This window comes from Populus euphratica, unplaced genomic scaffold (genome assembly GCF_000495115.2).
Source record: "Populus euphratica unplaced genomic scaffold, PopEup_1.0 scaffold16.1, whole genome shotgun sequence".
Classification (NCBI taxonomy): domain Eukaryota; kingdom Viridiplantae; phylum Streptophyta; class Magnoliopsida; order Malpighiales; family Salicaceae; genus Populus; species Populus euphratica.
Window position 1 is genome coordinate 1,107,615 of NW_011499882.1, and position 26,811 is coordinate 1,134,425.

Genomic DNA, 26,811 nt, shown 5'->3' on the forward strand with positions numbered 1-26,811 from the left:
TGGTGTTAGGGTCTCAATCTCCTCAAACATGAATCATATGGTTTTTGTACCACGTGCTTGTCTATGAAATCTCGTATGATGGCTCGAAGATCTTCATTCAGTCTCAATAAATTTAGGTAGAATTGCTTCAACCAAGCCTAAATTCCTTGCGGTGAAATATCATCAATTTTGTTTTAAATATTAATTCATTTGAATTTATATCATCAATTTCATTGGGGAGAGAGAGAGAAAGACTTGGATAATGGGATCTCAAGCCCCTTAAATTTATTCCAACATATCCACAAATATTAAGACATTCATTGGGGTAAAGAGAGATGATTCAAAGAAGAAGAAGAAGAAGACCACTTGGACTTGTTAGAAAAAGGAACACAAAAAATAAGTGCTCTTCAAACATGTTAGGCCTTCGATTGGCTCACAACCACCACCGGATTGCTATTAAAAATAAAATATTATTCAAATTTAAAACAATTAGTTGAGATTTAACCCTGCAGCAGGTTTTATTCTTATTTTTAAAATATAAATATTAAACCCGAGATAATGGTGAATGATTAATTAGAATTTAAGCCCATCTTATTTTATTACGTTCGAAGATCTTCATTCACTATCAATGAATTTAGTTGGGACCATCAAATTCATTGGAGATCAGAGAGAGACCTTGACAATGGCATCTCAACTCTCAAGCCCCTTAAATTTATTCCAAAAAATTTACAAATTGATCCACCAAATATTAATTCATTCATTGTGTGCAAACTGCAAAGAAAGATGATTCAAAAAAAAAAAAAAAACAGAGAGAGAGAGAAAAGAAGGCCTTCGACGTTCCTTTTTTTTTTTCTTTTTGATCACGTGATTGATTCCATCAAATTTTCAAAGATCATTGATATATAAATTAATTCTTTTTTGTGCCTTTTGAGATTTGCTGATATCATAACTCCTACTCTTTGAGGATGCATGGCATTTCTTGTCCGAAGGTATTCGTTTCTCTCTCGGAAAAGCATTAACAAAGGAAAAGGGAGATATAAAAAGAAGTTATTGGCTCACCACCACAAGATTGGATCTGAGAATAAACCCCTCAGGTTAATGGCCAGGTTTTTTAATGTTAATGTTTGTTTTTTCTAATTATTGGCAGCAACAGTCTGCAGACAGCTGCTTGAATGCCTCTTCCACCATTATAAATAGCAACGTTGTTAAAGTTGTAACACATCTTCTTTGCATTAATTCACGGAAACCATGGTTTCAATAAGTGTTATAGCAAACTCCTATCCATCTTTTCCCATGTTGTTTCTTCTAGCAATATTATTGTTACTTTCCCTTGTCCTAAAACACAAATCATCCAAAGTCCCGGCCATTCCACCAGGGCCTAAATCATGGCCTATTATAGGAAATGTACTTCAAATGGGAAACAAGCCCCATATTTCCTTGACCAAATTAGCACAGGTTTACGGTCCCCTCATGTCCCTCCGACTAGGGACTCAACTTGTTGTGGTAGGGTCTTCTCGGGAAGCAGCCTCCGAAATCCTCAAGACCCATGACCGAGAACTCTCCGGCCGGTGTGTGCCTCACGCATCCTTTGCTAAGGACCCTAAGCTGAATGAGGACTCCATAGCTTGGACGTTTGAGTGCACCGACCGATGGAAGTTCTTTCGTTCCCTGATGAGGAATGAGCTATTCTCTTCTAAAGTCGTTGATGGACAGTCAAGTACAAGAGAAACCAAGGCCAAAGAAATGATAGATTTCTTGAAAAAGAAGGAAGGGGAGGTAGTCAAAATACGAGATATTGTGTTTGTTTATACATTTAATGCGTTGGCGAACATTTACTTATCAAAAGACTTGATAGATTATGATCAAACTGGAGAGTGTCAGAGAGTGTGTGGGCTTGTAAGGGAAATGATGGAGTTGCATACAACTCTAAACATATCGGATTTGTATCCTCTACTAGGTAGTTTGGATCTTCAAGGTGTTAGTAGAAAGTGTAATGAGTGCGATAGTAGAATTCAAGAATTATGGGGGAGTATCATCAAAGAACGCAGAGAAGGCCGCAACGATACAGGAGATGATGATAATTCCAGTGAACGTAAAGATTTTCTTGATGTTTTGCTTGATGGGGAGTTTTCTGATGAGCAAATCAGTTTATTCTTCCTGGTATATATGATCTCTATCTTATACACTCATAATACATTCCTTTTGTTGAGATATTAGTAATATCATTTGCATTATTTTATGGGAGCAGGAACTCTTAGCTGCAGTATCGGATAGTTCTAGCTCAACAGTCGAATGGGCGATGGCAGAACTGATGAGGAATCCACAAGCAATGAAACAACTTCGCGAAGAACTTGCAGGAGAAACTCCTGAAGACTTGATAACAGAATCAAGCCTGGCAAAATTCCCTTACTTGCATTTATGTGTCAAGGAAACTTTGAGACTACACCCTCCAGCACCACTACTAATACCTCACCGAGCAACAGAAGATTGTCAAGTTTTGGACTACACCATACCAAAGGACACCCAAGTTCTTGTGAATGTATGGGCAATTGCAAGAGACCCTGCCAATTGGGAAGACCCTTCGTGTTTTAAACCTGAGAGATTCCTGAATTCTGATCTGGATTACAAAGGAAACCATTTTGAGTATTTGCCGTTTGGAAGTGGAAGGAGGATTTGTGCTGGGTTACCAATGGCTGTTAAGAAAGTTCAGCTGGCTTTGGCCAATTTAATCCATGGCTTTGACTGGTCTCTACCAAATAACATGCTTCCTGATGAACTAGACATGGATGAGAAGTACGGTATCACATTGATGAAGGAGCAACCTCTTAAGCTTATACCGAAATTGAGGAAATGATCATAACTTCTTGTGGTTGATGATGGAGCAACCCTTTAATTTCCCCGTGTTTTCTGTTATCTTGCGTGATTGTTTCCTGTACTGTGTTGTAGCCCATGAAGCATGTTAGGCTATTTGGTGTGGTGTTTTGCTATATGCATACAATCTGTTTAATAGCTTACTAGTTCTGTTTGAAATAAGATTGTTGGAAGTCTCTGAAGAGACTACATCAACTCTGTATCAGTAAAGAACATTCTCTTCATCTCATACTTCAAAAAAGCAAGAGTCTTTCTCATAATGGTTGATGAATCTTAAGGTAATTCCTTAACTTGAACATGAGAAACAAAAAAATGTATGTGAAGGCGATGAAGGACGACATAATTGACACTCTTCTTTTCGTTTTTTTTTTTAAAGCCATGTCATTTTTTAATTAATATTATTTTATAAAATTTGATTGTGTGAATAGTGATCCCAAATATTCTTTCTTGTCTTATATTTAGCTGACTTTGTACGTATAAAATACTTAATAAATTTGTTAATTTAATTACTAATCTTTGTATTTGGTTTCCAGTGATTTATCAAACTAACATAACAATTATTACATAATTTGAATACAAATAATTCTTTTAACCCAACTTTATATTTATAAATTAAAACAAATCATCTCAGACTTAATCAACAAATAAAAAAATTATAAAGTAAAAAAGAAATAAATTATATAAATTAAACAAATATTACTTAAAGTGAGATCTATGAAAAATTTGTTTGAGATTAAATTTTACTTTATGAAACTATGGTTGATATTATGTTAAATAATATAAATAAATTAAGAGAAATATAAAAATAATTGAGGAGGACACCAAGGTTTTGTTGATACTACATTATTACGATAATCTTAAATACAAAGATTATACATAGTTTAAATTAAAAAAAATATTATTGTATCTTTGATAAATAAAAGATATGATTTCTGCCTTAACTTTATCCGCTTTAAAGAGTAATGCCTATATGCTATACATCCAGGACTGAGTTTTCAATTAATATTTAACCATTGATGGGAAAATTATCTAGGCGTTACAGACAATCAAATAATTGATTTTTTTAATAAAAAAAATAGACATTTCGAGATGATAGCTACACTCAGGCAACTTGATATTTGATTTTCCCGAGATAATATAGAGGCAGTCAAGTGGTCATAGTGCATGTTTGTCAATGCGGCTGGAATTGCTTTTAAACCAAACCACAGCTCGTAAATATTTAGTTAAGAAAAAAAAACAATTTAATATGCATGGATCCTACAGTAAACTATATATTATGTATGAAACATAAGAGAGAGAAAATTAATAAATTGCTGCTTTTTTGCACAGACAGAAAAGAGATCATGCTATATTGTTAAGTGAATAATGAAACTGCTACAGTGAACTATAGCTTTATTGTTTTGGTCGAATTGGTTCCAGTTCAATGTGTGAAATGCATTGAATCGGTACAACTTAGTAAAATAAAAAATATTTTTTTAATTTTATTTTATTCACTTGATAATATAATATTTATAGAATTTAATTATAATTTTAATTTTGTTTTTAATTATATTTTACAATTTTTGTTGTTATATGTTTAAAAAATCAAAAAAATTATTGGATATATTTCAGATGTAATGAAATTATAAATAGTTAAATAAAATAATAAAAAATATTTTATATAAAATAAAAAATATTTTTTAAATTGTATTTTATTCACTTGATGATATAATATTTACAGAATTTAATCATAATTTTAATTTTATTTTTAATTATATTTTACAAGTTTTATTGTTATATGTTTAAAAAATCAAGAAAATTATTGAATATATTTCAGACGTAATGAAATTATAAATAGTTAAATAAAATAATAAAAAATATTTTATATAAAATATTATTTATTTCATAATATAATAACAATAGTTAAATTTATAATTTTTAAATTAAAACCCATCAATATTAATATATATATATATATATATTAATTATTTTAATTAAATATTCTTAACCAAGTATATTAAATTATTTTTTATTTAACTTCAATTTTAACCATACTTTTAATCAAATATATATTTTTCTAATTCAACCTCAACTAAAAATAGTTTCTAAAAAAAAAACTTTACAACAATAACTAAAATACCAAATACACCCATAATCTATGGCAGGACGCCCTAATTATACACAGTTACCTCAAGAAAAGACAACAATAATTTTGTCTATGTTTGAGTCTCTTTCCCCACAGAAGAGAGGTTGGAACTTTGAAACTTTCTTAGAGAGAAGAAACACGCGCACCGATTGTAAATTGTCGGGTCCAAAATAGCAGTACAGCTCTAATGGCCGCAGGAAGATGATCGAGCTTCAGAATGGGAAGCTTTTACGTAAGAGAAATCATTTAGGAATTCATTCATATAGTCGGCAATAGATTCATGATTAACATTGCAGTTACTTTAAATAAATTCAAGAAAACTTCTCCCATGCCTGGCGGCAGGAGAATAAAATACTTCTCATGTCCCATAACATGCATCCAACAAATCATTCCATCAGAACTTCGGCATATAACATTTAAAATTCAAAGCACCCATATTCATTTCTTTCTAAGAATCACAAGCACTTCTAGAATTCAAGATCTGTCATAACACCACATATTCAGTTTAGTTTCACAGGTCATGTTCCGAGTAATTAGAGCAAATACTTTTGGTTACATATTATACAAGACTTTAAGCTATCTCCAACTTGATCAAATTGCAACAGGAATCACCAACCAAATCTTGGTTTCTCAATCACCTCCCACTTGCCTCTTCCACGAATCCTCCACGATTAGTTCATCAACTCCCCAGTCTTCATAACTGGATAATTCCACAGGGTGCATTAAAGAACAAGAACAAACTAGAGTGAACAGTAAAGAAAATTAAAGGAGAAAAATGTTATACATGCCTCTCCAATTGTGGGGGGCAAAATTAATTTGCTAAGGATAATTTAAGCTAACAATCTGACCTTCCATCAGGCAGGTAACGACGGATGGTGAAAGGTATTTTTCGCTCCCGAAGCTCCTTCATAGCAATCTAATCAAATGGAAAAACCAAAACATCAAACTATTGAACATATATAACATACAGTTGTCCACACAAACCATATCATACGTTGCAAGAAGCACGCCACTGACTACAGTATCTTTCATCTCTATAAAGCAATAATCTAGTAATTCAACATATATCCCAGTAAAACAATCTTACCTCGAGCGGGTCAGTCTCACCCTCCAACTCAACCATTACGGGAGCATTCATGCTGCAGAGCAAAAGAAAAATTAGCAATCACAAACTAAACGGGCCCAACCTAATTTTATAGCGACCAAGTTTGTTAAGGGGAAAATGAATAAACCTGATTTGAAGAGCACGGGTTCCCAAAATTCTAGCACGCTCATATTTTGTCATAAATTTTGATGTTTTACGAGGCCGTTCCACTGGTTCCTGTTCCTCTTTGTCTTCAGTTTCAATTGGCTCCCCTTTGTCATCTACATCGTTATCATTATCTGCATCCTCTTCAACCCCTTCCTGTCCAATCATTGCACCCACATTTTAAATAAAGAACAAGATAGATTTCTAAGTTACATTGCAGGTAACAAATCATAATATCAAGTTCTTACTTCAATCTCAGGCTCTGGTGGCTCATCCTCATATCTGCAACAGCAATTGAGAAAACCATACACCTGTTATTGGAGCACCAGACAGAAAGGGGAAAAATAACTCTATAAAGCAAGGACATTCCCAAACGTATCCAGAAACAGGTGCATGGCACATTCAGGATGAATCTCATATATATATATATAAAACACAGCATCCTGAGCGGTCATAAATATTCAAATGGTTTCTAAAATCTAAAACACAAAATTCTCTAACATCTTTTCGTGACATAAACGCAGAAATCAAACATTGTATCACCAATGTTTGATTTCTGCTTTTATGCCACCAACAACAACTTCATCAAATTAAACACTAAGCAACTCCTTATAAAAGCAAAATTATTACTTCATGGGATTACAATATCAACAAAGCAGAAAAATTTACATCAAACATCATATTCACACTATAAACTCAAACTACAATCATGAAAATCAACTAAATAGCATGATTTAACAACAAAATACAAAAAAATATAAATCCCAAAACCCAGATGCAAAAACTTTCCAATCAACTCAAATATAGCAAAATTTCATCATAACACTCAGTTGGTTCCAGGAGAGCAAAACAGATCCCTGCTAACAAAACCCTATTTTTCTGACCATTTTAAACAGAGAAAAATAAATACTAGCTCTTTTTTTAATGAGAAAGAGGGAGATAGGAGCAAACCCCATGTCCACATCATTGTAATCTTCGTCTGCCATTATTGATTCTTGAAGAAGGAAGGAGAGCTTCTCTCTGGTTCTCTGTAGGTCTAAAACCCTTTCTGTCTCTGGAATACGAGAGAGCACAACACGCTGTAGCTGGCATTGCTTTATATTTTTCAGCGTTTGTTTCTTACATTCTTTTGGCTAAATACCATCTTAGTCCCTACATATTTATATTTATATCACAGACATACTTAGAAATATTTTGAAATATCACTTACGTGCCTAATTATTTCTGTTTTCTTATTTGTCCTCGATGTCTTTTCTTTTAATTTTATCTCTTGCTTGCCCTTTACATTTCTATCATTTTTAATTATTATTTTTATTTTTAATTTTTTGAATTTTTTAATTTGAAATCATAACTTTGTATAAATGTTCTTATTATACTATTAGTCGAAATAGATTTATATTTTATTTTTGTTTCATAAAAGATGTAGTATTTTTATATCTTTCCAACTTTAAGCTATTGGTTGAAATATTTAGAGAAAATACCACGAGACCAATTTTCAAATAATTTATCATAATCAAAGAAATTAGTATAATCACTCAAATTTCTTTGTGAATTTGAAATGAAAAAATATTGATAATAGTAAAAATTACATAACTAATTTTTTTTTATGAAAGACAAGAATTTTATTAACCAAATAATTTAGCTATGAGAAGCATGATTAAACAAGAGAAAGGGAATTTCAAGAAATAAATACAAATTAAATATCTAGTTACATCCGTCTTAGCAGAAAAATCTTAAAATTTGTGAATTATTTTACACCAGCCAAACAAAACCTTAATCTCTTATCCCCCTGCATTTTTTTTCTTCTTCTACACCTGCATTTTTTCACTAACTACGTCACCATTTAAACAGGGTAACATGTTAGATTGAATAAGCCACGTCTATTATTTTTTTCATGTGATAAAATATTTAAAATGTGAAATCAAAACTTGACTGGTGTATCAAATAAAATTAATTGATTATCATATATGTTAATGAATGAAAACAAAAATGATGTGGCTTATTTGATATAACGAATCACCGTGATTTAGTTAGTAAAAAATTTAATGTCGTTATTATTTTAATATTTTAATATACACCTAACATTAGCTTAAATATGAAATAATAGATTGTCAAAAAATTATATTATCAAAAAATATTAAAAGTAAAATAAAAAAATAATAACATATTATATTAATTAATGTTAACTCATGTAATTAACAACCAGGATAATGGTCACAACCATATATAATAAGTCAATCCACTTGAACAATAAGCCTTTTTCTTTTTTCTTTCATTATTCTCCTTCTAGTAGAATCTAGATTAGGTCTCAATTGACTTCAATTTCAATTAAAGAATAAAGATAAAGTTTTAAAAATATTAAATATTAAATGATAAAATTAAAAAGAATTAACTTAAAAAAACATGCAAGCCCAAATAAATTTTCTAGATTAGGGTTAATATTTCAAATTCACAACCAGTTAAATTCCAGACTTGAGTTTAATTAAAAAATTTAATTTTTAATTTATTTAATATTGAATGATGAAATTATAATAAAAATATTAATTGAAAAAATTCAAAGCAAAAGAAATTATAACAAAAAGAATGATGATCAAATTATGCAAAAACAAATTTAGAGGATGAAATTGTAAAAAAACTTTAATTTTAAAAATCATCTAAAACAAAATAAATACCAATTAAAATAATATGAACAAAATTTGACATATAGAAAAAAAAGAATAAAATTAAAACATAAATAAATATACAATGATCAAACTGAAGAAATATTAGCTTTAATAGAGAAAGAAAAAAAATAAACTCGTGTGAATTTCTTAAATTTAAGTTAATTTTTCAAACTCACATGTCATAAAATTTTAAATTTGGGTTTAATAAATAAACTCAATTCTTAGACAAATTTAATGTTGGAGAATTGAAAAAAATAAAATGTAAAAAAATTACCAAAACAAAAGGGAATTGGAAAAAACAAAAAATTAAGGATCAAGAAACCTAGGGAAAAAAAGATGAAATCATTAAAAAAACTTTAATTCTAAAAATTGTCTAAAACAATACAAATTATTATAAAAAAATAAAAACTAAATCTGATAAATAAAAAAATAAAAAATGATAAAATAAAAAAAATTAATTTTATATACCATTTAAAAAAATAATATAGATCAAATATACAAAAATAAAATGAAGAATTGATTTTAAATTATAAAATGCCACAAGCAGAAACCCAAGGTGGAGATAGAAAAAATAACTAGGTGTTGTAATTAATTTTGTGATCCAACAAATTGTTGGTTTGACCACCCAATGCTTAGTGATCCTTCTTTTGGGATTGTACTTAATTTTGTATTATGAGCTTTTTAGGCCCACATTTACTAATTTAATTTAATTTTCTTGGGCTCCCAGCCCCGATTTCAAAAAAAAAAAATCAAGAACTTTTTTTTTTTATCAACTAAGAAAATGCATGATATGTAGAAAGAAATATTAATTGATTGGGTTTCTTTTGCAAAATATCTCTTTATTTGATATTATGATAGGTCTTTTTGTCTAATTATTGAATATCGTGTATTGTCAATTTTTTTAAAAAAGGAATATGACGCCATAATTGATAATAAATGATAATCGTTTATTTTCTCAAGAAAGTAACGGCATGCAAGATCCAAATAGATTTCCTAAAAAACGCATGTCATATAGAAAGAAATCTCCATTGATTAGGAAAGTAAAGAATATATATTTTTTAATATTGAATAATTCGTATTGTCATTAAATAATAAAGAATATTGCTCTATAATTTATAATAGATTTTGTTTTTGTGGCAGTATATAAATTATCGTCTCTTACCGTGATGTCTCCACCTCAAATTGTTTTTTAGTGATGGCGCTAATCCGTGAAGTATTATTTGTTCTTTTCCTCGGGTTGTTTCTGAGTGGCATCACTGCCGCACGAAGGGAAGCAACGCTGCCAATCGCTCAAGAAGGGGCCGGTTTCCTCCCCGCAAAAGCGATAGTTCCACCATCGGCGCCCGGCAAGCAGCATAATTCTGTTCCGAGGCTGCGTTCTATTCCAGCAACAGTAGTATAGTGGGGGTGTGATGTGTGCGAACACAAATAATTAGCAGGCCCGCTTTTATGTGTGCGTTGATTTCATAATTTCCTTTTGTTTTGAATAAAAAAGTGCGGGTATTGAATATTTTGTTATTTGATATTATTTTAAGTCTCTGTTTAAATATTAAATAACAAGTATTTTTTATTGTGGTAAAACCATTGCGTGAGGTCAAACCTCATGCTATGATTTGATATTATTCAAGTATTAAAAAATAAAATTAATTAAAAAATTAAATAAAATTTAATTAAAATTATTTATGTTGTTATTAAAACAGACCCAATTAGTTAATTTTAAAATTTCTTAACTCGACTATATTTTTAACTTGAGTTTAAAATTAACCCACATGAAAATTGTATATGGATGATTTAATTGATTTATTGAGTTTAAAGACAATATAAATAATCAATAAAAATATAATTTAACTTTAATTTTTTAAAATGATTTAATTTAAAATATTAAAATGATGAATTATTATATTAATATGGATTTGAAGGCTTAACTCTTAAAACTCACAACTAGAATTATGGGCTTTGCTATGTTTTAAAAAAACATTATTTAACGATATAATAATAAAAGAAGACAATTGTAAAAATTAATTGCTAACCAAATATCAATATATTTTTTTTTAAGATTATTTTAAGATTATAATAACTTCATATACAAAAATAAAACAAATTGTAATTACCATTTCAAATTTATTAAAATATTAGAGGATGAATTAAAAAGAAATATTTGAAAAAAAATGAGGTGCTTTACTAGAACAATAAGTAACCATAATGCTTTTCAATCCTTCTCTTCTAGGAGAGAGAGTAATCCTTTTAAAAAGAAATTAAAGAATATTTTTTTATTTGAATATAAGTCTTTGTCTAAATATTGAATAACAATTATTGCTAATAAAAAAATTAAAAATTAAAAATATTAACTAGTAAGTTAAGGATTCAAGAAGATAATGTAGTGTTATAGAGATTTAAGAATATATTAGATAAACTACAATAATTGTTGGTATTATTTTATTGGTCCATGATTATTTTATGAGTTGTATTTGTAAAAAGATATTTTAAATATTTTATTTTATGTGTTAATTTTTTATTTGTTAAAAATATATAATTTTTTATTTATTTTCTATGTAAGTTATTTTAATTTTATTTTATATTTTCATATAAAAATAAAATAAAATATCACATATAAAAAAATTTAATTGATAGGTAGATTTTGTTTCTAAACTTGTGTTGACCGCCACCGGTAGCCCGTAATCTTCGTCCTCTAGAATGGGGGTGTCAGAGGCGTGTTGTGAATGATGGAGCAAGGGGTTTTGAAAGGATAGCTACAGTTTCGACCTCACGCGATGGTTTTTCCACAATGGGTAGCCATTTCATGGTGGGAAATCGATGGCATCCTTGTGGACGAGGAATTGTTTCTGATTTTTGTGCTATGGAAGGAGTTGTAGTTTAAATTGTGGAAAAGTTTGTCATAGTTTCTTGATAAAAATTTGTTAGGGAAAGATTTTAGTTTGCGATATTGGCTATCAAACTCAATTTAGAATTGATTTGAGTTAAACCCATATCATAAATTAATTAATTTAGATAAACTAAAAAAATTAAATGTTAAAATGAGATTTTTTTTAAATTATCATATTTTTTATCAAGTTTTAATATTGATTTAATTCAAGTTTTTAATTAAGTTACTTGAATTAAATTTTTTCTCTATTTTGTTTTTGTTAAATTCAAACTAGTTTAAGTTTTATAATAGTAACTTGTGATGGAGTGAGATGGTATTTTTAGGCCCACATTTACTAATTTAATTTAATTTTCTTGGGCTCCCAAGCCCCGATTTCAAAAAAAAAAATCAAATTTTTTTTTTTTATCAACTAAGAAAATGCATGATATGTAGAAAGAAATATTAATTGATTGGGTTTCTTTTACAAAATATCTCTTTATTTGATATTATGATAGGTCTTTTTGTCTAGTTATTGAATATCGTGTATTGTCAATTTTTTTTAAAAAGAAATATGACGCCATAATTGATAATAAATGATAATCGTTTATTTTCTCAAGAAAGTAACGGCATGCAAGATCCAAATAGATTTCCTAAAAAACGCATGCCATATAGAAAGAGATCTCCATTGATTAGGAAAGTAAAGAATATATATTTTGTAATATTGAATAATTCGTATTGTCATTAAATAATAAAGAATATTGCTCTATAATTTATAATAGATTTTGTTTTTGTGGCAGTATATAAATTATAGTCTCTTACCGTGTTGTCTACAACTCAAATTGTTTTTTAGTGATGGCGCTAATCCGTGAAGTATTATTTGTTCTTTTCCTCGGGTTGTTTCTGAGTGGCATCACCGCCGCATGAAGGGAAGCAACGCTGCCAATCGCTCGAGAAGGGACCGGTTTCCTCCCTGCAAAAGCGATAGTTCCACCATCGGCGCCCGGCAAGCAGCATAATTCTGTTCCGAGGCTGCGTTCTATTCCAGCAACAGTAGTATAGTGGAGGTGTTATGTGTGCGAACACAAATAATTAGCAGACACACTTTTATATGTGCGTTGATTTCATAATTTCCTTTTGTTTTGAATAAAAATGTGCGGGTATTGAATGTTTTGTTATTTGATATTATTTTAAGTCTCTGTCTAAATATTAAATAACAAGTATTTTTCAAGTAGAAAAAAGATTCGAAATATATATATATATATATATATATATATATATATATAGTGTGTGTGTGTGTGTGTGTGTTAGATTTAAAACGAGAATATGTTATATTTATCCAAGTTTCATAACTTAATTTATTAAACTTATAATTTAAATTATAGATTTTATTATATTTAATAATTTTATTTTTTAAATTATTTTTATTTAAAGATATGATAACAAAATAGATACTTGTATAATTAAGTACCAATCAAATGATGCAATATTTATTTGAAACTGTAACAACTTTAAAGAAAACAAATCAAAATAAATTATGAATACCAATTTAAAATTATCCAAGTATCGAAGAATAAGATTGATTAAAAAAATTAAATAAGATTCAATTAAAAGAAGAAAAAATAAAAGATGAAATTTAAAACAAAAAATTATTTGATATTGTTATTAAAACACACCTAACTAGTTAACTTTGAATTTTTTTTTACTCGACTCATTTTTTAGCTTGGGTTTAAAATTAACCCGTATAAGAGGTTTATTGGGTTCAAACACAACATAGACGATCAGTAAAAACATAGTTTAATTTTAATGTTTTTAAAGATAATCTTTTTTAAAAATATTGAAATGATGAATTATTAGATTAATATGGGTTTTAAGGCTTAACTCGTAAAACCTATTACTAGAATCATGGGCTTCACTATATTTTAAAAAATTATTTTTTATTTTTTTTATTTAATGATGTAATAATAAAAAAAGACAATTGTAAAAATTGAATATTAATCAAATATCAAGATATGTTTTAAAGATTATTTTAAGATTATAATAACCTCATATATATATATATATATAAACTATAACAAATTGTAATGATTATTTTAATTTTATTAAAATATTGAAGGATGAATTAAAAAAAACATGAGGTGCTTTACTAGAACAGTAAGTAACTATAATGTTTTTCAATCCTTTTAGTAGAGAGAGTAATCCTTTTAAAAAGAAATTAAAGAATAATTTTTTATTTGAATATAAGTCTTTGTCTAAATATTGAATAACAATTATTGCTAATAAAAAAATTAAAAATTAAAAATATTAACTAGTAAGTTAAGGATTCAAGAAGATAATGTAGTGTTATAGAGATTTAAAAATATGTAACATAAACTACAATAATTATTGATATTATTTTATGTATCGATCTTTATTTTATGAGATTTTATATTTATAAAAAGATATTTAAAATATTTTGTTTTATGTGTTAATTTTTTATTTGTTAAAAATATAAAAAATTTATTTATTTTCTATGTAATTTATTTTAATTTTATTTTATATTTTCATGTAAAAATAAAATAAAATATCACATATAAAAAAACTCAATTGGTAGGTAGATTTTGTTTCTAAACTTGTGTTTACCGCCACCGGTAGCTCGTAATCTCCGTTCTCTAGAATGGGGGTGTTAGAGGTGTCTTGTGAATGATGAAGCAAGTGGTTTTGAAAGGATAGCTAGAGTTTTGACCTCACGCGATGGTTTTTCCACAATGGGTAGCCAATTCATGGTGGGAAATTGATGGCATCCTTGTGGACGAGGTATTGTTTCTGATTTTTGTGCTCTAGTGTTTCTATGGAAGGAGTTGTAGTTGAAATATTGGAAAAGTTTGTCATAGTTTCTTGATAAAAATTTGTTAGGCAAAGATTTTAGTTTGCCACAGGATTATTAAACTCAATTTGAAATTGATTTGAGTTAAACTCGTATCACAAATTAATATAATTAATTTAGATCAATTAAAAAAATTAAATGTTAAAATGAAATCACCATGTTTTTTATTAGATTTTAATGTCAATTCAATTCAAGTTTTTAACTAGGTTACTTAAATTAATTTTTTTTTATATATTTTTTTTAAATTCAAATTAGTTTAAACGCTAAACAAACTACAGTTTTATAATAGTGATTTGTGGTGGAGTGAGAGGGTATTTTAAGAGATACAAGGTATATTTGAAAACGTGATTTACATCATATTTTTAAAAAAATTTAAATTATTTTAATGTGTTAATATTAAAATAAATTTTAAAAAATAAAAATATATTATTTTAATATATTTATAAATAAAAAAATATTTAAAATTATAATCGCGGCGATTGCAATCAAGGCTTGACTGGCCAAGTAAAAGAGCGGTTGTTGAAGACGAGCAAACTCTTTCATGAATGGCCGCCAGCTTGGAAGGTCGTTGAAGCTTGGCCCCTTTTATTTTATTATCATTTATTATCTTTTTTGTTGTTTTAGGACATTCGGGAGAAGCCCTTTCCCACTGCAAGGGAGATTCATGTAATTATATTACAAGCAAAAATCAAAATGGTTACGTCATAAAGAAGCAGGCATCACATCATTGTTCTTTCAGGTTTGACTCCTATTTGTACCGAAATTATATATCTTCAATCGAAATTGTATACTCTCATTTGTTAACAAAATGTTTTTAATTTTCATTCAAGTATCTTACAATCTTAGAAATTCAAGCAATTTAAATTTATAATATCAATATTGCTTAGAACTAAAACTAAATTTTTAGATGAATTTGGAATTATTTTCCTTACTCATATTCGATCATCTTTTATAGGCATCAAATATCAAATTAATTATAATATAATGCTTTTAATCTTAATTATTTGTCTAAATTAAAATATAGTGAAAATTATTATTAATTAAAAGATTCTTTTCATTTTCCAAATATAGCAAATGGTGTGTGTGTGAAAAAATATAAATTGGGTATTATATAACATTTTAAACAAACAACCCACTTGTATGATAAAGAGTATAAATATATGTATGAAGAAGAAAATATTATTTGAATCAAATATAACATATAATATAAAAGCATAATTACCTTATAGATTTTTAGGAATGTAATTCAGATTTAACTTAATGGTACCAGTTTTTTTTTAAATCAAAATTTTTATTACCATCTATATCTTTTGGATTCAAACAAATCATAATAAACCTTCATAAAATAATATATATGCCCAAGTATTTGTGAATCTCGTAAATATTTGATTTGGAAAATTATAATATGGTATGAGAATTTTGTATAATTTTTTTTATACCTATCACTTTTTTTTAAACAATAATTATGTTATATAATGTTATTAAACTTATACCGGTTTGGTGAGTTAATTTAATAATTTTTAATTTAAATTAATTTTTTAAATTAAATCAAATAAAAATTAATTTAGTTGATACCATATATCAATAAACAACGCATTTAAGTTATATATAAAAAATAATTATTAAATAAATTAAGATATATATAAACTAGTTTAGATATCTACATTAAATTTAATTTTAAAAATTAAAAAAAGTTATATGGCTGCAAATAACTCAATTAGGTTTATTAAAAACATGATTTGATTAAAAAAATTAAAATAATAACTTATCTATCAGCATATCTGATTCGGCACTAACTAACTGTACAATTAATGACCCAGATTAACAGGAATATCATGTTCTAAACCTGTCTATTTGACCAAGTGCGGACGGCAACCTTCTGCTCAATTTGTACGTTGTCTTTCTTGCTAGCTTGTCGGCTTTATAGCACTAGCATTTATTAATAATATATCCTTGGTTTTTTTTTAAAAAAATCTTCTGCCCACGGGCCTGTTTAATTGGATGAAAGTTTTCAATTTCAAGAATCAATAGTCCACCTGTGGACTTAGAGGTTTGGTATTGAATTTTTTCTTCTTCTAATTCCATATAAGTGAATACATATCGTAATTAATTATGATATAATTATAGGAGAGTTTTTGTAATTATTTATAAGTTTGCCACAATTCAGTCTTCTCAAGAGATAAGTCTCTTTATACAGCTACCTCGATGCGCTCAATCTTCTCAGAAAATATGGATCAAAGCTTTTTGCCAAGCTTGTTCAGTCTTGTATCCTCTGCTGAAATTCTATTTCTACTTCTTTTGCCTCTAACATTTATCATCCTCAGGAACATTATAAGGTCATGTTCTAAAAGCAAGTATCTTCCACCAGGTCCAAAGCCATGGCCTATCATAGGCAACCTTCTCCATATGGGGAATCAGCCTCATGTCTCCTTGGCAGAAATTGCAAAAATTCATGGCCCCCTCATCTCACTAAGGTTAGGAACTCAACTCCTTGTTGTTGGTTCTTCAGCAAAGGCAGCAACTGAGATTCTCAAAACCCACGATCGATTCCTCTCGGCTCGACACGTACCTCAAGTGATTCCTAGGGAAAGCCATGTCCTTCGCCGGGTTGCGCTCGTCTGGTGCCCTGAAAGCATGGATACATGGAAATTGCTACGAGGATTATGTAGGACTGAGTTATTTTCAGCCAAAGCAATAGAGTCAAATGCGACTTTGAGAGAGAAGAAAGTTGGGGAGTTGATGGATTTTTTGGTAGCAAGAGAAGGAAAAGTTGTTAGCATTGGAGAAGTAGTGTTTAGTACTGTATTCAACACAATATCAAACCTTTTATTCTCCAATGATCTTGCTGGTTTGGAAGAGAAAGGGATGTCAGGTGGATTGAAGAGCCATGTTCGGAAGTTGATGTTGTTGGTTGCTACTCCAAACATAGCCGATTTTTATCCTATATTTGCAGGGTTAGACCCTCAAGGTTTAAGAAGGAAATTATCCAAGCTTGTTGAAGAAACTTTTGCTATATGGGCAAACAACATTAAGGAAAGAAGAAATAGCTATGTCCATGATTCTCCTAAGAGAGATTTCTTGGATGTTTTTCTTGCAAAGGGGTTTGACGACGATCAAATCAATTGGTTAGCTGCAGTATGAACAAACCAAATACCTTTTGCTTTCATTCCCATGTATTTGGTTTGAATCCAATGGAATCTTGACAGTATGTAATTTCTTTTGGTTTGCTTTGCAGGAATTGTTCAGCGCAGGCACAGACACTACTGCCACAACAATAGAGTGGGCAGTGGCCGAGATACTGAAGAACAAAGAAGTTATGAAGAAAGTTGACGAAGAGCTGGAAAGAGAAATCACAAAGAATACAATTTCTGAATCTGATATCTCTCAGCTTCCATATCTAGACGCATGTATAAAGGAAACCTTGAGGTTACACCCTCCTGTGCCATTGCTTGTTCCACATCGCGCTGCCGAGACCTGTGAGGTTATGAAGTACACAGTTCCGAAGGATTCTCAAGTTCTTGTGAATGTTTGGGCAATTAGCCGTGATCCGTCGACCTGGGACGACCCATTATCATTTAAACCTGACAGGTTTCTCGGCTCAAATTTGGACTTCAAAGGTGGCAACTACGAGTTTCTTCCATTCGGTGCTGGAAGAAGAATCTGCCCTGGATTACCCTTGGCCAACAAACTTGTCCCCTTGATTTTAGCCTCTTTGATCCGTTGTTTTGACTGGTCACTTCCCAACGGTGAGGATCCTGCAAAGTTAGACATGAAGGATAAGTTTGGTGTTGTTTTGCAGAAGGAGCAACCTCTGCTTCTTGTTCCAAAAAGAAGATTGTAATTTCGGCCTGCTATAATATGTCTTAGATCTTCACAAAATAAAAAGCTGTTAGCTTCAATATAACTTGATTTCAGCATTATGATCGCTTCAACTCTTTTTTCAATTATTTCCCTTTTTATTAGTAATTAATCGAGCAGTTAGTTCCGACTAGGGGGCGTTGTTTCTTCGTCTTGCTTTAAGAACACTGAAGGACTAAAATCCCCAAACCAAGTTTCCAGATCAAACAAGCATCAAATCCTGTCTAGCGATCAGCAGCTATTCCAGTCTTATCTTATCCACAGGACCAAGGGCTCAGCGAAGTGGGCAGTGCATTTAATGTCGACACCCAAGCTTTGGGTTTTACTGTTAACCTATTTTTAAAAGTTTTTTTATTTAAAAATATTTTAAATTGATTTTTTATAATTTTACTAATATAAAAAATTAAAAAAGATATAAAAAAATTTATTTTAATTATTTTCAATTTAAAAACATTCACATCACATTACCAATTACATGGTTATTATTATTTTGTGTCAAAATATAATCATGGCATGTTTATTTATTTATTCGATATGCTCTATGTCTATGTTTGCCAGTTTTAACAAATACCCTTACAATTTTTCCTCCATGCCAAACATGCCATAGAGAGTGAATGCATTGTAATTGGGTCGGGTCTCCAAAAATACGGGTCGCAAAAGGCACAAAAATAATTCATAAGCCCAATAACTTCTTTATATGGGCTCATTGTTTGCAACAACAGGACAGACTAAGTTACTTATGGGCTGAGCTTTTGTAATCCCCATAACTTCAAAGTCAGCCCACATGTAAGCTTACGTGGCCAACTTCCAATTTCCAAGCATGGCCTGGCATCCGATTCGTTTTATGTATTTTCTAGTGCAATTTTAAATGTGAAAAAATAATAATTCAAGTTGCAGGAAATTCATTGATATTATTATTAAATTTAATTTAATGAGTTAAATTTAAAACACCTTGACTTGAGTCCTTGCTAATTTTGAATTTTCAATTACATTAAGTGAGAGTGAATCGGTTAATATTGTTTATTTAAGACAAACAAAAAAAATAAAAACAATTAATATATAAAAAAATTAAATGTACATGTTTAAAGGTAACCTAAACAATTTTATTTTTTTAAAAAAAATTAAAGCTAATATTAAAAAAAATTAAAAAAATAATTTAATAGATAAATTTTGACTAATTCAGGATATCCAAATCTAAAAAATTAAAACAAAACTTGATTTTATTTTTCAAATATACTTATAAAAGAAATATAATATCATTAAACTCTTCTCATAAAAGCTATTAACACCAAATTTGATCCTTTTAGTTGATACTGCAACATCAATCATTTTGTTTCAATTTCCATTTTTAGGTACCTTTCTCTCTCTTCTCCTTAACTTATGGAATAAAAATAAATAATTTTTTTTTACTAAAATAAAAATTGTGATGAATTTACGGTGAGCCTTGATTTTTTTTTTGTTTTTAATTTAGACTTTAATTTCATATAATTAAACCATAAAATAATACAATTAAAGCTTTTTTTAAACTATTAAAAAAATAGTCAGGTGGTTCACTGTTTATATAAAACAGCACAAACCTTAAACATTTTTAGTTTTTGTTAACATATCACTGATAGATATTTTTTTTAAGAAAAATAGAGTATTAATTTAATTAATACTAAATAAAAATAATTTATTATTTTCATAAGAAATAAAAAATAAATTGTATTTAAAAAATAACAAAAACAGTATAATATAATTTTTTAAAACAAAAATCGTTCCTAAATAAAATTTTTATAATTAATATATTTTTCTGTCATTTGAAATTATTCTTAAAAGTATTTTATAATAACACTCTATTAAAGTTTTGGAAAACGAAGGCTCAGGAATTATTTAAATATAATTTTTTAATTTCCATCTCACATTTTTAAATGTCTAGTTTTCCTTCAAAAGTAACTGTTCCACTTTATATTAATGGTACAGTTTGGATTTGTTTTGAATAATATCTTCTTGTAGAAAAAAAAAACAGAATCTATGAGATATGCGATATATGGAATATGGAAAATAATATTTAATTAGAATAAAAATATGCCGTGACAGAATAAGAAACAATATTACAATGAAATGAGAAATCATCCTTGGAAATTTTGTTTTTCAAAGAATAAAATTTACACGGTGGTATTCTTCATATAGAAACACTATAGTAATAATAATAACTATAACTATAATAATAATAATAAAATTTATATATCATTATGTTTCTTTCTCCTCCATAATGTGATAAAAAATTCACACATGATTTGGCCTCATATATTTGTGCATTTAGCATTATTTTTTTTTTGTTTTTTTGATGAACGTGGAGTGTCCGGGCCAGCTTACGCGCACCACGACTAATCCCCACGGCCAATGCATTTAGCATTATTAGATAGCGCTGGTGGGTTCATTCGAGCTTAAATCAATTTGAATTAAAAAAAAATAATTGACCGGTCAAAAATCTAGATTAACCAAGCATTGATCAAATTAAAAAAAAAATATTAAGATGATAGTGTACTGGATCAATTCTACTTAATTTAGGTTAACTAAACCTAAAAATTAAATATTTTAATTTATATTTATTTCTTGATTTTTTTAATTTTAATTTTTAATCATTATTTATGATTTTTTTACTTATATATTTATTAACATATATAGTTGTTGATTTCTTTATGTGAACTGTCACATGACATAAAATATTGTACACTCTAGTGCAATTTTTTTTTTTTTTTTAGATTAATGTGGATATCCGGGTTAGCTTACGCGCACCACGACTAATCCCACAAGCCCTGAAGTTAACGACCATACTCTAGTGCAATCTTCAACATATCAGAGGTGTTTGAGTGTGAGTTTTAATTTGGTTTTTTGTGAAGATTTTATTTTTTTATTTTAAATTAATTTTTTACAGTGTTTTTGGATTATTTTAATATACTATTGTTAAAAATAAAATTTTAAAAATAAAAAAATATTATTTTAATATTTTTCTAAATAAAAACACTTTAAAAAGAATAATTATTATACTTTCAAATGTTAGAGAGACACCAAACAAATTTCTTAAAAAAATTATTAAAATAATATATTAACGTGGTGCCCTACTTTTTATACAATCAGTTAAAACGACCCCGTCCATGTACAGAGTAAACTGTTAATATTTAATTAAATTACTCGTGGAATTAATCATGAAAATAAACAAATAAAATAGCAGCTAATTATTAAGCGGTGGGAATTACCTCCTGCAAATTGTTTAAACCGACAGAGTCCAACATCGTATTGTAGACATTATCGTTGCATTGACGTTATCTATTGTTAATTCCAATTTGCAGTTCATACTTTTAATCCAAACTCCATTCTATTGCCCATTGCCTCTTCCCCAATTCAGGGTTGATTGAGAGTACATAAATAAATATTTTTTAAAATTATTTTTACTAAGAAGTATATTAAAATAATATATTTCTATTTTTAAAAAAATATTTTTAATTTTAATACATTGAAATGATTAAAAAACATAAAAAAATTAATTTTAAACAAAAAAAACTAAAATTTAACCAATCCTTGTTTTAAAACACAATATCAATCAATTGCTTAATTACACTTTTGATTCCACGGATATGAAGTTGTGAATATGGTCACTCTTGTGCTGTCATTGCAAACATTTTCCTTCATTTTCTTCTAATTTCCTTAAAACAGCCTCAAATGAGCACCTCATCTATTCACTAATTCTCAACTTAATTAATTACCCCCCCCCCAAAAAAATAAAAATAAAAATTAGCCTTAATTAATCAAGAAATCATTCTAGAACAAAGAGTTTTAATTATTCATAAGTACGAAGTTTTATGTACTGAAATTAATTATTCATTTTAAATCTTATAAAAATACAACTGATATATGAATTTATATATTCACGAAAAATGTTTTTCTTGAATATAGAGTAGAAGTACGTAGCAGCAATGACCTGCAATTTTTTATTAAGCTTTTGCCGGAAACTTTAGTAGTGTGTGTGTGTGTGTATATGAGAATGCAAGAGGGTACGGACTTGTACAGTGATAACTCCACTCCGAACATTGAACCTTCAAGAATATCTCCATATGCTAATGTAATAATTATAGAGAACTAGGTGAGCTCTTGGAAGGGCTCCAATGGCTGAAACAGGTTGTGATTTTCTAGTAATTTATTTGTTGAGGAAACAGGTTGTGAATTTCTAGTAAGAAACAGGGTGCGGCGCGATGTGTTCAACTGGCCAAAATGCACATTTCTCAGCCTAGCCCACCCACTTACTCTCCCATTCTTTTATTGAAGTAAACGAAATCAGTACCATTTATTATAATATGATCTCTCTTTCCATTTTAGAGCTATAATATTCGTGCATCATATGATCAACTTGATTCATAACCTATCGCCCTTCAACCCTTTTTCTCTTGAACTCTCCCAGACCACAATAAATAGAGGGTTTTATTGAGAGAAAGAAACATTCACTAAGAAAAAAATCCAGCCCGGGAGAATCTGCCTAGCTAGCCATGGCTAGTCCTAATCAACAATACCATGGCGCCACCTTCAAACCCCACAAACACTTCGCTGCCAACAGCCCTTTCTTCTTCAAGAAAACCAATCTCTACACCTTAGCCCTCCTTCTTTTCCTTTGCACCTTCTCTTATCTCTTTGGTGTGTGGCGCCACGAAGGTGGCGGCGGCGTCTTATCCGTTAACAAGAGCGCCGCTACTGCCACCACCAGCACCATTGTTTCAATCCCATGTAACCCCTCAAAAGCCACCACCGCTGCAACAAGAGGGGGGAAGCCCCTTGACTTTTCATCCCACCACAAGGCAGATGATTTAGATTTCACGTTAACATCAGAAGTCAAAAGCTACCCATCATGCAACGTGAACTTCAGCGAATACACACCGTGTGAGGATGCAAAAAGATCATTGAGATTCAAGAGGCACCAATTGATATGTAGAGAAAGGCATTGTCCAGAGAAACATGAGATACTAAAGTGTCGTATACCAGCTCCACACGGGTACAAGAACCCTTTTAAATGGCCTGCTAGTAGGGATTTTGCTTGGTACAATAACGTGCCACACAAGCATCTAACGGTGGAGAAGGCAGGGCAAAACTGGATCAGATTTGCAGGTGATCGGTTTAGATTCCCTGGTGGGGGGACTATGTTTCCTAATGGTGCCGATGCTTATATTGATGATATTGGAAGATTGATCAATCTCAAAGATGGGTCTATTAGGACTGCCATTGATACTGGTTGTGGGGTAATTAAGCTCAATTGATCCTTAATCTCTACACATATTTTACTTTCTTTTATGATTTCTTTAATCGTAGCTTATTAAATTAATATTTTATTTTCATTTTGCTTCCGATATTTTGAATTTTAAAATGTTTTTATTCTTAAAGATAGTGAAGATAAAAACAAATTAAGATGAAGTCTTTTCATGTTCCTAGATAAGCACCCATTGATTGGATTTTAAAGTCTTGTAACGGTGTTTAGAAATTTAAGTATATGACATTGGTATATGTGACTCCATGTTTCGAAACGTTACAAAGTTTCTGTGGCCAAATTAACCAGCTGGATTTGTAATTAACCATTTATTAATTGTGGGATATGGATCTAACATTAGGGTTAAGAGCCTTGGTTTTTGAATTTCTTTTTTGTTTTTTTGATGAGCAGTCAATTTTTTTTTTTTGTGCAAGTGAATCAAGGAGATGAGACAAATATGGAATTTTCATTGAATTTGTTACCTTTCATTCTTGAAATATAGTTATCGTTGAAAATATGAGTAATTAATGAGATTTGATTCACTACTAAATAAAGCTTTAAGAAGTCGAGAAATATAGCTCTCTTAGCTAGTCAAAGACAATCCAAAGTATAATTTAGGCCGTTTGATTTTTTAATTAATTATTTATTTCCCCCAAAAATCACTTTCTAGATAATTTAGACCGCTCGATTTGATATCGACCAGTAAAACTCAATCATCAATGGATTAGATTATCTCGGGAAAATGATTTCGGCAAGAATCTTTGTATATCACTCTTTTCTTGAGGTTAATGAATTTGCAAATCTGAGTTGGAATATTCTTAAACTATGGAACTATTTTAAACCTTATAAATTTTCTAGTCCCTGAACTTTGTTAGGACTAGTGCAGGTTGCAAGTTGGGGAGCATATCTTCTGTCACGCAATGTCTTAACAATGTCATTTGCACCGAGGGACACTCACGAAGCACAAGTGCAATTTGCCCTAGAACGAGGAGTTCCTGCCTTGATCGGAATTTTGGCCTCAAAAAGGCTGCCATACCCGTCTAGAGCTTTTGACATGGCACATTGCTCTCGTTGCCTTATTCCATGGGCCGAATCCGGTACATATGCGTATACCTTAAATCAAATCTAATTATCTAAAACAAAATTCTGTGCTTGATAGTGCAGTGGTTGAATCTAAAAGGATTTTTTTTTCTTCTCGGTATGGAACAGGAGGACAATATTTGATTGAAGTTGATCGAGTTCTAAGACCTGGTGGGTATTGGATTTTGTCTGGTCCTCCAATTAATTGGAAAAAACGTTGGAAGGGCTGGGAAAGAACAAAAGGTGATTTGAATGATGAACAGATGAAAATTGAGGCTGTGGCTAAAAGCTTATGTTGGAGAAAATTTGTGGAGAAAGCAGACATTGCTATTTGGGAAAAACCAATCAATCACTTGAAATGTAAGGTTAACAGGAAGATTACACAAAATCTACCCTTCTGTTCTGCTCAGGATCCTGAAAAAGCCTGGTACATACGTGTGCTTTTCAACACATTAAAAAAATTAGATTTTCTTGTATGTTCCATGCATCTTGATCAATTCCATTCCATTTTTCAGGTACACAAACATGGAAACATGTTTGACTCACTTGCCTGAGGTAGCTAACAAGGAAGACGTTGCCGGCGGGGAATTGCCGAAATGGCCTGAGAGATTGAATGCTGTGCCACCAAGGATTAGTAGGGGAACTTTGGAAGGAATTACAGCTGAGACTTTCCAGAAAGATACAGTTCTATGGAATAGGAGAGTGTCTTATTATAAAGCTGTAAATAACCAATTAGAACAAGCTGGTAGGTACCGCAACATTTTGGACACGAACGCTTACCTGGGTGGATTCGCTGCTGCTCTTAGTGAGGACCCTGTTTGGGTTATGAATGTGGTTCCTATCCAAGCTAAGGTTAACACCCTTGGAGTAATATATGAACGAGGATTAATTGGAACATATCAGGACTGGTAAGCGGACATCGAACATAAACTAATCTGGTTTGGTTAGAGTTATAATATTTAAAACCAAGTGGTTAACTTATGATTTCTTTTCTTTTACAGGTGTGAAGCCATGTCTACGTATCCAAGGACTTATGACTTAATCCATGCTGATTCTGTATTTAGCCTCTATGATGGCAGGTAATTAATTATTTTTCTATGTTATGATCGGACAGATTTGTTGCTTTTCCTGTTCCAAAATAGCAGAATCATGGTCAGCAACGCTGTTACACTAATATGAAAAATATAAAATAAAATAAAATCCATGTGAGGCATGTACCGAACACATGGTCTTGTGGGGACTCTACAGGATAAGGGTCTAGTTAGGAGAGCAAAAAAATTGCTCTTTAATTATTAATTTTATAATTTATTTTTCATACACACACACACACACGATAGAATTGTGGAATAACTAAATGGGAAATATTTTGATGAATATTATCCGACATGGATTTTTGTTACAGATGTGAAATGGAGGATATCTTGCTAGAGATGGATAGGATTCTGAGGCCTGAAGGAAGTGTAATCTTTAGAGATGATGTTGATATGTTGGTGAAGATCAAGAAAATAAGTGATGGATTGAACTGGGATAGTCAAATTATTGATCACGAAGATGGACCTCATCAGAGGGAAAAGCTTCTTTTTGCTATCAAGACCTACTGGACAGCTCCTGCTGGAGGCCGACATGAGTCCACCACATCTTCCTAAGGAGCTTCATTTCCATTTGCTTTGTTTTCTGTTTACATTTCTTTTCTCTGATCTCTCAAATATGATTCTTTCTTCGAATAGTTAAAGCTCAACCAATTCATCATATAAACTCTAAAAATTATGCTGCTCCTCTTGAATTGGACACAAAGTGCCTAGCCTCTTGTTTCAAGTTTTGTATTTACCTCCATGGAAATGGGCTTGTGCCCAAATCAAGAACATGTTTTCTGCTGGGCACTTTTCTTACACATAAACTTGATGATCTAACTACAATATTGAATTCAACACATTTGTTACGAGCTCAAAGCTTCTGTTAGGTGAGTCATGTAAAAGATCAACTAT

At 30.0% G+C, this 26,811-nt stretch overlaps 4 protein-coding genes across 4 annotated transcripts; 3 read left to right on the forward strand and 1 right to left on the reverse strand.

Annotated features, from left to right (window-relative positions):
- The first annotated feature begins 1,177 nt into the window (after window positions 1–1,177).
- LOC105129623 (probable (S)-N-methylcoclaurine 3'-hydroxylase isozyme 2) lies at window positions 1,178–3,055 on the forward strand. Its single transcript, XM_011031757.1, has 2 exons — window positions 1,178–2,139; window positions 2,228–3,055. Exons 1-2 carry the CDS (start codon window positions 1,228–1,230, stop codon window positions 2,831–2,833), a joined length of 1,518 nt encoding a protein of 505 aa, XP_011030059.1. The 5' UTR covers window positions 1,178–1,227; the 3' UTR covers window positions 2,834–3,055.
- A 2,335-nt stretch (window positions 3,056–5,390) lies between these two features.
- On the reverse strand, window positions 5,391–7,314 carry LOC105129624 (DNA-directed RNA polymerases II, IV and V subunit 6A). The gene is made up of 6 exons (XM_011031758.1): window positions 7,176–7,314; window positions 6,473–6,506; window positions 6,208–6,380; window positions 6,063–6,114; window positions 5,824–5,891; window positions 5,391–5,675 (listed from the first exon to the last, which is right to left on the reverse strand). The coding sequence occupies exons 1-6, from the start codon at window positions 7,208–7,210 to the stop codon at window positions 5,606–5,608; spliced, it is 432 nt and encodes a 143-aa protein (XP_011030060.1). The 5' UTR covers window positions 7,211–7,314; the 3' UTR covers window positions 5,391–5,605.
- Window positions 7,315–16,611: 9,297 nt separating this feature from the next.
- LOC105129625 (probable (S)-N-methylcoclaurine 3'-hydroxylase isozyme 2) lies at window positions 16,612–18,531 on the forward strand. The gene is made up of 2 exons (XM_011031759.1): window positions 16,612–17,748; window positions 17,849–18,531. The coding sequence occupies exons 1-2, from the start codon at window positions 16,819–16,821 to the stop codon at window positions 18,452–18,454; spliced, it is 1,536 nt and encodes a 511-aa protein (XP_011030061.1). The 5' UTR covers window positions 16,612–16,818; the 3' UTR covers window positions 18,455–18,531.
- A 4,357-nt stretch (window positions 18,532–22,888) lies between these two features.
- LOC105129626 (probable methyltransferase PMT15) lies at window positions 22,889–26,754 on the forward strand. Its single transcript, XM_011031761.1, has 6 exons — window positions 22,889–23,741; window positions 24,633–24,843; window positions 24,956–25,253; window positions 25,342–25,734; window positions 25,828–25,905; window positions 26,229–26,754. Exons 1-6 carry the CDS (start codon window positions 22,998–23,000, stop codon window positions 26,470–26,472), a joined length of 1,968 nt encoding a protein of 655 aa, XP_011030063.1. The 5' UTR covers window positions 22,889–22,997; the 3' UTR covers window positions 26,473–26,754.
- Window positions 26,755–26,811: the final 57 nt, after the last annotated feature.